Below are 16275 nucleotides of genomic sequence, written 5' to 3' on the forward strand. Positions count from 1 at the left end.
ATGTATGTATGCATGTATGTATGTATGTATGTATATCTGGAAACACTGTTCCAAAACCAAATGAGCACCATTTTAAGCCATCAACTCTCTTCAATCAAGCAAAGAATGAACTTGCAGTGAGCTAAGTAACCTTGGGACTGACATTAACACTTTATTCATTCATTAAAATCTCTCTTTCATTCATTTTTACATGTGCATGAAGTAAAACAGGATGTTTTTCTGCCAGATTCTTGTAAAATAGACAGGAGTACTATCAGAGTCTAGAAAGCCTGGCCGCAGATCTCAGTGTGAGAGCGGGCAGTGTAAACACCAAACTAGCTAAAGGCTCGATATAGCTTATAGATTATAGATATGCGCGGCGACCACAGAAAGTATCAACAAAGCCTGGCCTGACTGGAAATGAGAGAGCAGCACACGTTACTGCCCTGTGAACTGTCAGAATGAAACTCAGCTCTACGTTTGACTTTCATGTGAGAAAAACAACAGGATGAGAGCAAAAACCCCAGAAAACATGCAAACCTGACAGCTCCAATGCTAAGAATGGCGAGATAAGAGAATTAGGGGAAGAGGAGGAAGAGGAAGAAGAGATCTTTGGTTTTCAGGAAGAGCCATGACGATCTCTAGGTCCATTAGCAGGAGAGATGCCATCTTGGCCTTTAAAAAGAAGTTCAATTAAGTGCAGCCCACTTCAAGACTACTTCATCACAGAGTGTCCAATTCTCATTAAGCGAAAGGTAACTTTTTTAATAACTTCTTCAATTCAATTGAAAGCCATTATGCTAAATTGGTCTTGTTTTGTTCTTCTGAATAACCACTAGAGTTAACATCGCCCGCAACTCCTGATTCCCACATAGATCTCCATTATAGATAAGCGCAGGTGACTCATGTAATCTAAGGTGAATCATACTGTTAGCTACACATGAATGTTTGGATTCGTCACATGCTGTACGGGATACATTATCTGGGTTATCTTTCGGGAACATAATCAAACATCTTACCGGTGGTCACAGTAGATTTTGTGTTACATTTCCAGTTGTTTATTAGAAAAAAAACAGGGCCTTAGGACCAATCTGAAATGTGTAGGTGGACAATATGCAAATTATTTAAGATGCAAATTAATTACGAGATAATAGCTAAGTTTACATGGACGCCTTTTGCTTCAATAGGAATGAAATCATTCCAATAGATGAATTGAACGCTAAATAAATTGACTGAGTTATATGTAACACTGCACGAAAATACTGCGTTTTCCGATGTCATACTAACCTATCTTCCTACCACTGCTTTTTTCTTTGTTTTAAAAAGGAGACTTTGTATTCATCTATTTCCGAGACAACGAGCGCAAAACGTTCCAGTTTTGGTTTTCAATCCGATCAAGTGTTTACATTGCCCTATCAAGCGGATTAGAAAAGGTTTAAACCACCCCTTACAATCCAAATGAATTTATTCGGATTTGACCAATTCATTCCGATTGACGCATTTACTTGTGACTTTTTTATTCCGGCTGTCTGATTATAAGTGGATTATTAGGCCCCATGTAAATGTACTAATCTGTTAAAAGGCACTAGCCAAGGTAGTGTGCTTACATGAATTAAAACTGCTTTTTTGTTGTTTTTTGCAATGTGGATAATACAAAATATAATGATTATCTCCCAGAAAAGTGGAGGAAAAAGAGTGTAGACCACAGGTTAATTATCATTAACTAAAACTAAAGCTTATTAAAAAAAAAAATTGTTAATTGAAATATAGCTGAAATAAATGAAATGATATTTTATCTGACGGCGCCGATAGCCTCGTGGGCAAGTGCACCGACATGTAGCGCTGTAGCGCTGTTGTGCTTCGGGCGACCCGAGTTCGAGTCCCGGCTCGTGGACCTTTCCCGATCCCGTCCCCCCTCTCTCTCCCACCTCACTTCCTGTCTAGCTACTGTCCCATCCAAATAAAAGGCAAAAACGCCCAAAAAAAAAATCTTAGATGAAGAAAATGCCCTGGCAGCCAAGCTTAAATTGAAGCACTAACAAACTGAAATAAAAATAAATTAAACTTAAATAGTTATATATATTTTTAAAACAATAAAAATAACAAAAGCATCAAAATGTAACAAAATTACTAAAACTTCAACTGAAGAAATTAAATTATATATAACAATAATAGTTTAATACTTAAATAAAAACTGGACCCTAGAAAGTGACATTCCTGACATTCAGGTCCTGTTGCCCATTCACCGAGTTATAACTCATTGAGTTTTCATTCACGATATAATCTTCATCCCATCTGTGGCTGTAACTGACCTTGGTGAGGTAGTCATGGATGTTAAGCGTTGCTAGTTTGGTGAGGTGGCCGTTGAGGCCCAGGGCCATGAGGAAGCCAGCGTACTCGTTAGCCAGGTCAGCACTTTTGGGTTTGTTATAGGCAATCCAGGCAGATTCCACCTGGGAAGCAGGAGCGATCTTAAGACCAGCCGCCACTCCATTATGAAAGCTGGGCCAGCTGGTCATGTTGGGCGGCACATCGATGTTACCGCTGTTCAGGTCCACCATGGTGTTCCTGGGAGGAGCACGGCCTGGAGGAGAAGACAAATGAGAGTTTAGTTACTAACATACTGCATGGCTTCCTGGGTTTAACAAAGATAACACATCAAAAATGGTGCGTTTTACAGGGGGAAGTGAGTAGCAAGTAGCTAGTAAATTGCAGAGGAAGAGGTCTCTTATAAAATGACACCCAAAAGCATTAACTAAAATTTCTACATTTTCTGTGCAAAACTCACCATCACAATGCGAGAGTGTTTCCATTCACTTGCTTTACATAGTTTTAACATAAACTAATCATCTTAATGTGATGTATATGTGTCAGTCATACATAAATAAACTGACTGTGTTTTAAATACACAACCAGGTTTGTCATCAATAAAACCAATTGGTTTCAATCTCATATATTTTAACTAAATTAATATTTCTTGCTCCACAACTGAATAAATGCATTTTGAAAGTATGATTATATACAAAAAAATCAAATACATGCAAATAGTTACTATTTTTGCAAAAATCTTACCCGTTTGATTTGACCAATATGCATTTCAAGTTTTACAGTTCGTTTCAAATTCATATATGTCTTAAATTAGGCCTAAATATATTTTTGAGAGTGGTTAACAGAGCATTGGAGGTCTGGGTATGAGAAAATCTAAATATGAAGAATACCAGTAAGGGTCCTGGGAAACCGTTTTCTCTTTAACTGACATGAAATTGTTGAAGATAGAGTGAAAGATATAACGCTGTGGTGGGAAGGGTCGGATATTTGCATCTTCTGGGCACAGATACTGACAACGAAATTCAACAGGGCTCTTAAAAACGGTTTTGCTAGCGCTGTAAAAGTGTTCATTAGAAAACTTCAAAGCATGGCTGGTGGGTTTATGAGAGTACCAGTCAGGTTGAGTTTGGGCACAGGGAGTGGTTCGGTTGTCACAGGGTGGTATGAGAAGAGTGTGAAGAGTCCTCGGCCCACTGGAAGAGACATGGTGCGCTGGCACAACTGTAGCAGTCTGCAACAAAAATAAGAGCAATTTAAGATTTCCATAACGTCACTGTTGGGCAGAAGCCCTGTATCTCTATATGTTGTCATTTTTCTTTTTCCATAAATCATTACAATTGGTCACCCTTTGGTTTTGCAAACATATAACCAATGACAAATATTTTTAAAAGAAAACCTCGTAACTTCATTGAATCCTCAAACTGTCTGTACAACCTCGTAAAACCTGCTTGTTTGTAATGCAAGGGTAAATGAAGAACTGTTTTTTTTAATAAGTACAGCATTTTCTTTACTCAATAAACACTGTGTACAGTTTATATAAAGGCAAATATTTCATGTATTTGAGGAGCGAAGAGGAGCGCATGGAAGTCATAGCCAGAACTGTTCTAAATGGTGGAAGAGACGCATTATTTTCCTATGGGATTTCAATCAATACCACCGTTTAAACATGATTCATTTTGTTAATCTTACATGAGTTACTTTTAATCCATTTTGTTTTGGACATGTATACATATGTGTGTGTGTAAATCAATATTTACAGATACTCTGCCTTTAATGTTACTCAATATATGATGCTTTTGACAGAGGGATTAGAGGAGGAGGATAAAGTCATTCCTTCTAGAGAATGTTAAAGTCCCCCTATGGTGAAAATCAAGTTTTTAAATTTGTTTATGTTGTTTATGTGTCTATGTGGTGTTTTTAATATGCTTTAGGCAAACCTGCTTAATGAATGTACAAATTCTTAAGTCAACACCATTGCTGAGTATTTTCTCCTTAAAACTGCGGTGAGACCGCCTCAAAAACGACTGATTGGTGAAATCGCTGGTGTTTCTGACGTCACAAACTACCTTGTAACCAATCAGCTTAACGTGTGATCGTCAACCAGTGGATCTCTGAGCTGCTGTGAGTGAATGGATGCAGGCTCATTTGCAGAAATTATGAATATTTTTTTCAAGGGAAAAAAACGTGATTGATTTGGTGTTCAAAGATGAGTTTTAAGGGGTAAAAATGATTGACTACAGGGGGACTAACATAAGAATGTAAAGGGATGAACTGAAGGTTTCAAGCAGGTCGCTGCCCAAAGGAGGTTATGGCATACATGTAAGGGTTCGGTATTGACTGTTAAGTATGGAGATGTTGTAAGTTATCTGAGGCACTCAAATGCAAGCCCTCAGATATCTACTGAGCACAGGCCCCCTCCTTCCATCACACTCTTGGTAGAAGACTCAGATATATTGTCCCTTTTATCTCTTTTTATGTCTCCCTCTCATGTTTTAATCTACAAATGCTGTGAAAAACCACTTGTGAATAATGCTTCTATCTGTAGTCAAGGTCGGTAGGCCTGGGAAGAGTCTAGGGAGTCAAATAAAATGTTTCCAATTAAAAAAATATTTGCGTATGTCAGGTGGACATATTATGAAATGTTGAGGAAAACCAATGTGGATGAAGATGAACCGGAAAGTGTACATGCATGATAAAAGGATGTAGGAGGCCTTATGATAATCTGTTCATTTGCTTATCCAATTAACTGTAAAAGTTTTTTTTCAATGATAAATGAATGAAAAATAATGATTTTACTAAATAAATGCTCCGTTTTGTTTAGAGCTCATTTTGTAGCTCTCTGGAGATATGTTTTAAATTGCAATACATTTTATTTCATTTTTACCATTTGAGTGGCCTGACTTCAATTTTCTTGGTGAATTTCCTACACAAAAGCCTGTGCATAGTACTTCATGTTTTCATTTATAGCACTATTTTTCGACCTAATAACAGAAAAAATTGAGCCCCCACATAGTTACAATAAACTTTACAACCTGTGTGTTAATGAAAGCATAATGCGATGCACTTGCTACCTCAGTTGAGGCCGTTCTAACGACAGACAAAAATGTCCGAAATTTGCTGGTCTAAAACCTTGTAACTCCATCTTGAACTTGATTTCGGTAAAATGTTAATAATATATTGGCACATTCAAGTGCCTGACTTTTTAGCTCGAATTTTAACTCTAAAAACCTTAAATGTAACCTTTGTGTTTAATTATTTTAAAAATACAGTATTTTTTTCCCCCATTTCCTGAAAAGTAGTGTGTATACACGGTTACCACCTGACAGCAATGATATACACTTCCAGGGCACATTTAAAGTAATTTGTGTTTTCTTTCTTTACTTGGTTGTTCTTTACAGATCCTTTCAGAACACTACATTCTTTAAAATAAAGGTTCCACAAGAGGTTTTTCACAGCAAGGCCCCAAAAAAAACTTTCAGTGAATGGCTTTCTTAGTGTGAAGAACATTTTAAAAACCTAAAAAATGGAATGGAAATATTGGAATGGAATGGAAAATGGAAATATTCCATGGATGTTAAAGGTTCTTAATGGAACAGTAGATGCCATAAAGAACCTTTATTTGTAAGAGTACAGGACTTCATTTTTTAAGAGTATCAGACTGAGCTTGCTCACTTGTTCTCCTTCTCCTCAATGTACTCATGGTCACTGACTTCGGGCAGGTGGGGCACATTGACCCGGACGGGTCTGGAGCTCTGGAGCAGACGACGGACCTCCTGCACCCTGAGATCCTGACTCCAGATCAGCCCCGTCACCTCCGGGCGCAGGTCTGTCATACCGTCCTCCTCCTCATCGGCATCGCTGGTCACTGGCGGCTCGAGCATTACGTTCAGACCGACAGTCTACGGCAAACACAAACACACTGAGTATACAATGAAAGTCCCTTGTTCAATTCATTCACTTCACATCAGAATTACTGTAATTACACATTCTAAAATTAGAAAATACCAGTCTTAAATACCATATTCAAGTCTTCAGCCCAATTCAGACAGTAGTTGTTTTACTGTCAGCACTGTCACGACCCAGGAGACAACAATTCAAAATTGTTTTTGGAAAAGCCAAAGATAGTTTTAAAAATATTTGTTGACCCCTGTAAAGTGTCCTAGGGTTTCTATTTGATACTTTGCATGATAATGAATATGCAAGTATGAATACAGAATGGTGGACAAAGTACACAACTTCCTTACTTGAGTAAATGTACAGATACTACTGGTCAAATATTACTCCGTTACAAGTAAAAGTTGTATAGTATAGAAGTACTAATTTTTAAAAGTACTTAAGTATAAAAGTAAATGTCAATGCATTGTTTTATTATTGTTGCATTGTTGCATGTAATACTTACAGTACCTTATGCCTCTGAATCTCTGCCTGCCTGCCCTCATATCAACATCACATTTATTTCTATAACACAGTTCCAGTCGTGGGATTGAATAAGTCACTCAATAACGTCCACAACTTTTGGACACCCAAATGGCTGTTCCCAGTTTTTTGGCTTTTAGTATGAACATGTTAGCCTTGTTATCTATAAGCTAGTGTGCTCCAAAACAATGACAAAATTCACATTCAGAAGACCAAACCCAACGTTGAAAATTAAAATCATAGTGATGTCAGAATCCAATGTCAGATTGACGTTAATCTCCAACGTTGAACAGACGTTGTATTGTGGTTGAAAATCGGTTGACGTCAGAAACCAACATCAGTCGAGTTCTGAAGTCAACTCGACTTTCATTTCCAACCAAAATCATCCCTGACGTCACTACTTTCTACTGAAGGACCTTGACAGAAATGTAGTGGAGTAAAAAGTACGATATTTGTTTTTCAAATGTAGTGAAGTTAAAGTAAAAGTCTCCAGAAAAAATAATACTCAAGTAAAGTACAGATACTTAAAAAGTGTACTTAAGTACAGTACTCAAGTAAATGTACTTTGTTACTGTCCACCTCTAAGTCAAATGTTTTATTTCAAGCATAACCAAAAAGAAGGCAACTTCAACAGTTAAAATAGTTAGGCAGCTTTGTGTATTTTGTATATTACTATTGATAGTGTCTTAATACAGGATAGTTTACATTTTCTCCAATAATAAACAGTGTTGTTACTGTTTGCTAAATTATTTATTATTTTTTTACATAATTTCCAGTAAGTGAAATAAAGCTACAATAAAATAAAATATCAATATTATATGAAAAATTGGACCTTAAAAAAAGTTTAAAAAATAAAATAAAAAGTTAAAATATATAAAAAATATTATATAAATATTATAATAGTATATAAATATGCTAAAATAAATGCATAAAATACAGGTCAACAGTTGAGTTCAGAATGAAATGTGTTGCAATACATGTACAGCTCTGACCAAACATCCCATTCAAACTGCAAAGCAAGATCTTGTTTCTTTACATTTGATTAACTTTCTTACAGATTTACGATTGGCCAGGGTGACTTTGTGAGCTTGCTTGGTCAGGTCCTGTCGTCCAATCAGAGCGCAGACCTCCTCAGACCAATCAGAGCAGGGGTGTTCTCTGCACTGGTAGATGGCGTCTCTGATCGGCAGAGCCACACCAAACGGAACCGACTCCAGATCCTTCAGTGTAAATCCTGAGGTAAAAAAAACAAGCGTGTTCAGTAGTGTATAGTCACATGCCCCTCGTGACAAGCTTGGTCTAAAGTTCAAATATAACTAAGCTAACATAAACTAAGGTAAACAAACAAATGCTGCAGAATCTGAGAAGGATGTTTTTAACCAGACACCTACATTCTGGGCTAAACACAATAGAAATGTAAGGGCTTTAGGAGAATAACGATACGTGAATGCAAATGCTAGCTACCCAATTCCGATTTTACAGATTTTGTGTCAGAATGGAAGTACGCACTGAATTTTTCAGCATGCAGTAAAACATCTACAGTCTGTTTTTCTCTTCCAGGTGAACTGCTGTCATGGCAGAGAACAGATTTAATGCTAAGTAAGTTAAAATTGAACCGTTTGCTTGTTTTTAGCTAGCATACCTTAATAATACATCTGACATTTGAAGGAAACTATCACCCCCTTGAATACTGAGGTTTGTTACCACCACCACAATGCATGTTAAGTGTGGGACTACATGTTTGCGATGTGTCAGCTAAGCATACGCATTTGTAAGTGTGTACTTGTGCTGAGTATGTTTTTGGATCAACAGGTTGTGCTGTGTTTCTGGAAACGCTCTGACCTGCAGAGGTCAACCACACCACCAGCTTCTCAGCCAGGCATCCAGATGAAGGTGCGGGCTTCACGCTGCTCTGCCTGAGGAACACACCCGACAATCAAACACACTGGAGGAACTAAATCAGCTGACTATCAGCTGACTGAATTTATGAGCCGAGACTTATCTAGAAAAAACAAACATAAGGCACATGACAGTATTCCTGAATCACGGGTACCTTCTCATAGAAGGATCACTCATATTCTTCTTTTGCCCTGTGAAAACATGAACCAACAAAAACTTCAGTGTCAAAAACACTTTTTATTCTTCTTTTTCCCTGGTTTTTGTATTATCAAATCTAATTGGATGTTTTTATTTACTGTAGATAGAATGTAAATGATATAAAACAGTGAATGAGCTGGAATATGAAAAATAAAGTTAAAAAAATATATATTTTTAAATATAATACCATTGAAAAGATTGGAGCAAGTAAGATGCTTTTATTCAGCAAGGACTCATTAAATGACTTCACATTCATATTAACTTATTGCTCATAATGTCTCCGTTTGTCCTTGTATTGTGTTGTGTTTTTGTCCTTGTTTTCTGTTGTGTTTTTGTCCTTGTTTTCTTTTATTTTTTTCTGTTTTACTGTGTGTTGCCTGCATGGAGAAGACCAATCCAAATTCCTAGTATCTGTATACATGGCAAAATAAAGTTGAATTGAATTGAATTGATAAAAAGTGAAAGTAAGGACATATAATGCTAAAAAAATATTAATATTTCAAATAAATGCAGTTCTTTTGAAAGCAGCGGTTTTCAACATTTATAATCAGCATATTAGAATGATTTATGAAGGATCATGTGACACTGAAGACTGGAGTAATGATGCTGAAAATTCAGCCTTGATCACAGGAATGAATTACATTGAAATATATAAAATAAAATAAATATCTATTTTAAGTTGTAATAATATTCCACAATATTACTGTTTTACTGAATTTTTCATTAAATAAACGCAGCTTTGGTGAGACTTCTTTCAAAAACAGTCTTACCGACCCCAACTTTTTGAACGTTAGTGTAGTTTCGGGGGGAAAAATGCAAAATATGCTGGTCATTTTATAAATCCTTACGAAAAGTAATACTATTTGGGATGCACGTACAGTATATATATTTCATACTTATTATTTAAATCAATATTAGTCTGAAAGAATAGGTGCCGATATGAAAAGAGATAATCAATTTATTTTGTCCCACACCCCGTCTGTCAAAAATAAACTGGATTTGATCTACAAATATAATATTTCTGAATTGATTACAATACATTTTATTTGTTAAACATTTAAATAACTTGGAACTGGGAACGTCTCTGGGTATCTCTTTATTTTTAGCTATATTTATGCCACAACAGCACCACTAATCATAAAACATAAACAAAACAAACTTCTGTGCTCTTAGAAACATAAATAGCTGCAATTAATTTAAGATATTGATGGATCTATAAGATTGGCAACACTTTATTTCGACGATTGAAATAAAGTGGAACCATAAGATGTACTTCCCATTGTGTAGAAAATTATTTCACTATTCTAAAATGACCCCAGGAAAATTTATAACAATGGATTTAACACTGAAAAAATTCATTTTCAATTTAGTCCAGCCTCAAGATTAGAGCCGACTTGTTTATTTTTAGTGAACAATCTGTAGGTGACGTAGTTTTGATGCTTCACATTAGGATATATAGATATATAGTGGCTAGCATAGTTCATGTTTGTTGGTTGGATTCACCGCGATGCTCTATGATCCGCTGGAGGTTGTTGGCATGATCTTGAGCTTTTCCTCTATATAGATCAGCTCTCCATTTAGCATCCAAACCATATGTGTATTTTAATATATATATATATATATATATATATATATATATAAAAATGAATGGTAAAGATGGCCTCAATAGCCTCTAATCTCACACACACGCAGAGCCCACCTGCTGACAGCCTGGAGAGGTACTTCAACACGTTTGTCGAGATGGCGTCCTCATCTCCAACCACGTACAGGGCATAACTCTGAGAAACAGACAGAGGAAGAGAGTGAGTATTAGCAGTGGGACAGCACCTGTGTGGTTTTGGTTTGCTACTGTCATGACAGTCACTCAGTCTGGTCATGTGAGGGGAGAATGAACATGCTTCATCATGAAGTAATGCAGGAGCGCAGTCATCAACCACACACACGTCACAACCGCACCACACAGGTAATACGGCACTCGTTCAGAACATCAATTTCAAATCAATCAATTTCATTTCAAATGACAAATCAGAATTAAAACCATTTAGAAATATTTTTAAACAACAAACTGATCAAAATGGCAGTCAAAATTAAGCAGAAAGTCTGTTTTGAAGTCTGTTCCTGTGCTGTTTTTTTTTTGTTAATTGAAATAAAGCTGATATAAAATAAAATAATTACATGAAAAACTTAAACTAAATGAACACTTTGAAATGTTGCCTTTCTATGAAATGTTGGAAACTATCTGAAAGAAGTTTAGGGTGATTACTGAAGTAAATAAAAAAGCTAAAATAAAAATAAATTAACAAATTATCATAAATAACCAAAATCTAATAAAAATTAGGTAACAAAATTACCAAAATACAGTTGAGAATTTAAACAGGAAGACCGTTTGGATTTAGTCACAGCATCAGATGTTCAAGGATCGCACCCAAAGTCTGGTGATTTTTAACCTAATGGAACACAATGTAACTTTTGGCCTTTAGCTTCTAAATTAAACTGTGTGTATTTTGAGGAAGAACATTGTTTTGGTTGTGCTTCGGCTCTACGTGAACTGATTGGATAAGGCATCTAAGACAGACTAGATAGACCGCTTCAAAAGAGTCTAACCACAAAGTCTCTGTGATATTCTGGTGTCTATATAAGGCTTGAATCTCCTCTTTAATGTCTAAATGAGTATTTCTCCTGTTTAAACATCCAAACAAGTGAAAATCTTAAGTCTGATAGCTTAGAAAAGTAATAGCACCCCTCTCCTCAAAACCTGCACAACACGACTGCAACTCTACGCATGAGCCATAGTAATGCTGACGCTTTCCTTAGCAATTACCACAAAATTCAATAGGGAGAAAGAAAGGGGTTGGAAAAGAGAGAGAGAAAGACAGGCAGAGAGAGAGAGAGAGAGAGAGAGACATACGGTGGCATGTAGTTTAAGTGTAGAGGGATTAAATGGATGCTCTAATGTTCTGGACTCTAATCTAAGGGACGGGAACGGTGGGGTAAACACAGCCCATAATTGAGTAACGATTTGTCAGTACCTCAGTAGGGTTGTGCGTCACTTCACTTTGCCTGATGGAAGGAAGTACAAAACAAACACACACACACCATGGCACCCGTGACCCCTCGTATCGCCCTCTCGAGTGATTCAGCCAAGCACTTCCATGGACTAATTAAGGTGGGGCATCACTCCCGCTCACAGGACATGGAGGACGCCCAGGGACGACTCGCTGCTCGTAAAATGTCATTATGATTAGCTTGCAGCACTTTGCCATCTAACTGCTTGACATTTCCCCAGAACATGTGTGTGTGAGTTAAGGGCATGACACCCAGTTCCTCTGCTCACTGTTAACGCCCCCTGTTGGGCATCACCAGCATTCAGTGATTGCTCACATACACAACCAATCAAATGTATGAGGACAGCATGATTTCGTTTTAAAGAAGGATGCATTAAATTAATCAAAAGTGACAGTAAACTTTAAATTTACTAATAAATTCACATTTCAAATAAATGCGGTTATATCGAGCTTTCTATTCATCAAAGAATCCTGAGAGAAAAATTACACAAAAAATATTACCGTAACTGTTTTTGTTTTTTATTTTGATAATCAGAAATGTTTCTTGAGCAGCAAATCAGTCTATTGGAATGTTATTTTGTAACAATATGACTGTTTTTACTATTTTTTAATCAAATAAATGCAGCCTTGGTGAGCAGAAGAGACTTTAAAAAAAAAAACATTTTAAAAAAACGGACCCCAAAATGTTTTGGGAGTGACAACCAGATTTAAATGCAAGGGTCTATCCCCTAAATTACCATAAAATCAAACCTCTAACCACATGTTATCAGTCACCAGTCAGTAATGATAGTAATTTTAGTTTCACTAACCGTTGCACAAAACTTAATTTCGAGGTGGACTTCACTGAAAGTAATGACAGCTTGCAGTTCAGAAAGTGAGTCAGATAAACACTCTTGACTGATTCAGTGAGCACATTCACATGAACACCAGTACACCGATAACTCACAAAAATCAGCTTATTGAAAAAACATGTTGCCCAGGTTTACATGCAAACCAATAACCTGACAACACAAGTAAACCGCGTTTACAAGACTTCATTACTAAATCAGGTTATTCCCCGGCAGTGATGCCAAAACTTAATAATTTGAGTATCTGAGTATTTCATTTGTTAAGTCGGTTATGATGTTAAATAAAGAATTAAAAACCAAAGAATAGTATTCCAACATGTCAGCGGAAAACTTACGGCTTATATATATTATCCTCCCATGCAGTTACATTATTTATAATTTTTTGGGTAAAGAGAGTCTGAGTTTGCGATATATTTTCCATATAAACGTCCGCTCTGTCTGGATGCACTTAAATTCACAGTAAGGACACGTTCTTGTCATATATGACAAATCCACACGTCAATAAGCCGACAGAAATCAGGTTAATGGAATTGCATGCTGGGCAAAATCAGAAAAAGGGGCAAAAATCTAGCAGTGCCGATCGGTTTATGCTCAAGCCATTTATGACCTTACTCCGATAAAGGAAAACACGTGCATTGTCGGCTTATTAAAGGGTAACTAAACCCTAAAACAACTTTTTTTAGTTAATGATCTGTAAGACTGGGGCTTTATTAATGCTGTTCATTGATTCAAGTAAATTTGTTGACATTTGGGTATAAAGTGTTTTAATTCTACAATATATGGTCTAAAAACGTCTCTGAGTGCTGCCCTCTTCAGGTTGAACAGTGGCTACTGCAAGTTGAATTTTTCTATAGAGAGCCTAAGTCCCTCCCCTTCCGGTCGACCACCATGGGACCTTATTTCGGAAAAATATTGTATGGTAGTCAATGGCGAGAGACAACAAATATTTTGATCTCGTTTGAATTGTGCCCTGATTTACACATATGATGTTTGTCAATTTAAAAGATACATTTTAAAGTCAAGAAAGTCGCAGTTTGATGTAAAACTGTTGAGCTGTAAGACTGTGAAAATACGTAATTACAAAGACTACAAACCCAGAAGGCGCACATGCGACGTCATACCTTTTCTCTCAATGAATGAAGCTAACTTTACTGAAGCTAACGTCTGTCATTTTTTCTATAGTCTTACATTATAATCGTAACGTTACGCCGTCATGCCTGACTCGTGTTTTGAGCCAGAATACACACATACGAGCAACGGATCTTGTGACGTAGGCTACATAGTGTGAGACGAGAGATGTAGTTCATCGAGCGATTTTCACATACAACTAAACGTTACTCTTCTGTTTTATGACAAACTGCGACTTTCTTGACTTTCATATTTACCTTTTAAATTGACAAACATCATATGTGTAGTTCAGGGGACAGTTCAGACGGAATAAAAAGATAAGTTATCTCTCGCCATTGACTTCCATACATATTTTTTCCGAAATAAGGTCCCATGAGCCGGAAGCGGAGGGGCGGGACTTAGGCTCTCTATTGGATGTTGTGGTACTGCGTGAGGTAAGCAGACACCAGCTCACCACGCCCTGGCCTACAGAGAGACGGGTCTCAGGTGCCCACTTTTCTAGCATTTTGGTCAGGCTCTGTGTGAGTCAGGTTCTGACCAGGGGTTGAGTTACCCTTTAATAGGGATGGGAACCGAGAACCGATTCTTCTTCAGAACCGGTGCCCAGTGAATCAATTCCTTGGAACCGTTAGCATGCCTGCTTAACAATTCCGCTTATCGGTTCCGCTCGTTGCAAATGTGTCATGACGTCACACACGCGCTGCGTTGTTTTGATTCAGAACGCGGCAAACATGGCAGAGGCAGAAGTTCGAAGCAGAAGTATAATGAGGCCTTTAACGGGACGCCACGTTGCTTTCCGACCAGCCATCGCGTGCTGTCTCACACACATTCACTCGCACACATACATACGCACTCACTCTCTCTCATGCGCGCGCGCACACACACACACTTGCGCACACACACTCTCTCGCTCACACAAACGCACACATGCTCAGTCACACGCGCGCGCACACACTCACTCACTCACTATCTCGCGCTCACGCACACACTCTCGCTCACTCACTAGCGCGCACACACACACTCTCTCGCGCTCACACACGCACTCTCTCGCGCTCACTCACTCACACACAAACGCACACATGCTCACTCACACACACACTCATTTTGAGAAGTAGCTCACCTATACTTTTAGATTTGTACTGAGGTTGCTACACATAATTTGTTGATATGTGCTCTGTGCTGTGTCTTCTGATCAGATATTAAAGCGGATAATAATGGAATCGGAATCGTTAAATCCTTATCAATTCCCATCTCTACCCTTTAAGCATAATCGGGTTAAGAACATGCATGTAAAACGCACTCAATGAGATTATTTGGTGAAAGATTCGTCAGACTGCTTCAAGCTAGTAACTCCTGAGTTTGAGAGTCTTTTTTTGAAAGAATCGATATATAAAAACTGCTCAAAAGAGTCATGTGTGAATCGGACTAAACTGGTCGCACTGTAGAAAACATCTAGAGAAGGACGCCACTACCTGAATTTGTCAGAAGTGAAATCCAGGCATAAAGACCATATTCAAGATCTTTTCAGTAGCATTTTGGTCCTTACCAGCACCAGTAGTTTGGTTCTCTCGCAGATGCTGGGCAGATAAGGAAAAGGCGCCACATCTTGCCCTCTCAGACAGCGGCTGAGCCAGCTGAACACACACGGGGCCTCTCCGTTCAGGAACACCGGCCAAGTCATCAGCTCCATCTGAGCTGCACACAGATGGATGACATCACATGTAAAGCTGCGTGACAAGCTATAGAGCATTCTTTGAAAATGATTATGGGTCAGTACATTTTTTTTATGTTTTTGAAAGAAGTCTCTTATGTTTACCAAGGCTGCACTTATTTAAACACACTGTAAAAAATGAAATAATATTACAATTTAAAATATCTGTTTTCTATGTGAATATATTGTAAAATGTCATTTTTTTTCCTGTTATGCAGATCAGCATCATTACTCCAGTCTTCAGTGTCACATGATCCTTCAGAAATTATTTTAATATGCTGATTTGCTGCTCAAGAAACACATTATTATTATTATTATTATTAATGTTGAAAACAGTCGTGCTGCTTCATATTTTTGTGGAAACCATTATCCAAAGACTTTTGATGAATAGATGAAATTTGATGAAAAGTTCAAAAGAACAGCATTTATTTAAAATAAACATTTAATTAATTTAATGCAACCTTGCTGAATAAAAGTATTAATTTCTTTCAAAAAATTTAAAATAACTTATTGACCCCAAACTTTTGAATGATATTGTTTATGGAATATACACTGCAGGACCTTTAAGTAAACAGCAGAAAGGGGATTAAAATGATGAATAACTGAAATTATGACCAGTTAATGCATCTAAAAACAACCACTTTTCATTATACATTTATAAAAAGCTGACCAAAAAATTAAACAAATATGTAATAATTAGTAT

At 37.2% G+C, this 16275-nt stretch overlaps 1 protein-coding gene and 1 long non-coding RNA gene across 4 annotated transcripts in view; one reads left to right on the forward strand and one right to left on the reverse strand.

Moving 5' to 3' along the window:
- The window catches only part of anapc1 (anaphase promoting complex subunit 1), a 64937-nt gene that overhangs the window by 19529 nt on the left and 29133 nt on the right, over window positions 1–16275 (reverse strand). For all 3 annotated transcript variants that reach the window (XM_079635591.1, XM_079635590.1, XM_079635592.1), the window contains exons 21-28: window positions 15408–15556; window positions 10520–10598; window positions 8777–8813; window positions 8566–8639; window positions 7779–7957; window positions 5980–6206; window positions 3420–3538; window positions 2292–2563 (exon numbers count right to left, since the gene is read on the reverse strand). In XM_079635591.1, coding sequence (XP_079491717.1) covers window positions 2292–2563; window positions 3420–3538; window positions 5980–6206; window positions 7779–7957; window positions 8566–8639; window positions 8777–8813; window positions 10520–10598; window positions 15408–15556 — 1136 coding nt within the window. The remainder of the gene's footprint in view (window positions 1–2291; window positions 2564–3419; window positions 3539–5979; window positions 6207–7778; window positions 7958–8565; window positions 8640–8776; window positions 8814–10519; window positions 10599–15407; window positions 15557–16275) is intronic.
- Window positions 7844–8674, forward strand: LOC307010705. Its single transcript, XR_013800246.1, has 3 exons — window positions 7844–7962; window positions 8284–8322; window positions 8536–8674. It is a non-coding gene; the product is annotated as an uncharacterized lncRNA (long non-coding RNA).

This window comes from Phoxinus phoxinus, assembly GCF_949152265.1.
Source record: "Phoxinus phoxinus genome assembly, chromosome: 14".
Classification (NCBI taxonomy): Eukaryota; Metazoa; Chordata; class Actinopteri; order Cypriniformes; family Leuciscidae; genus Phoxinus; species Phoxinus phoxinus.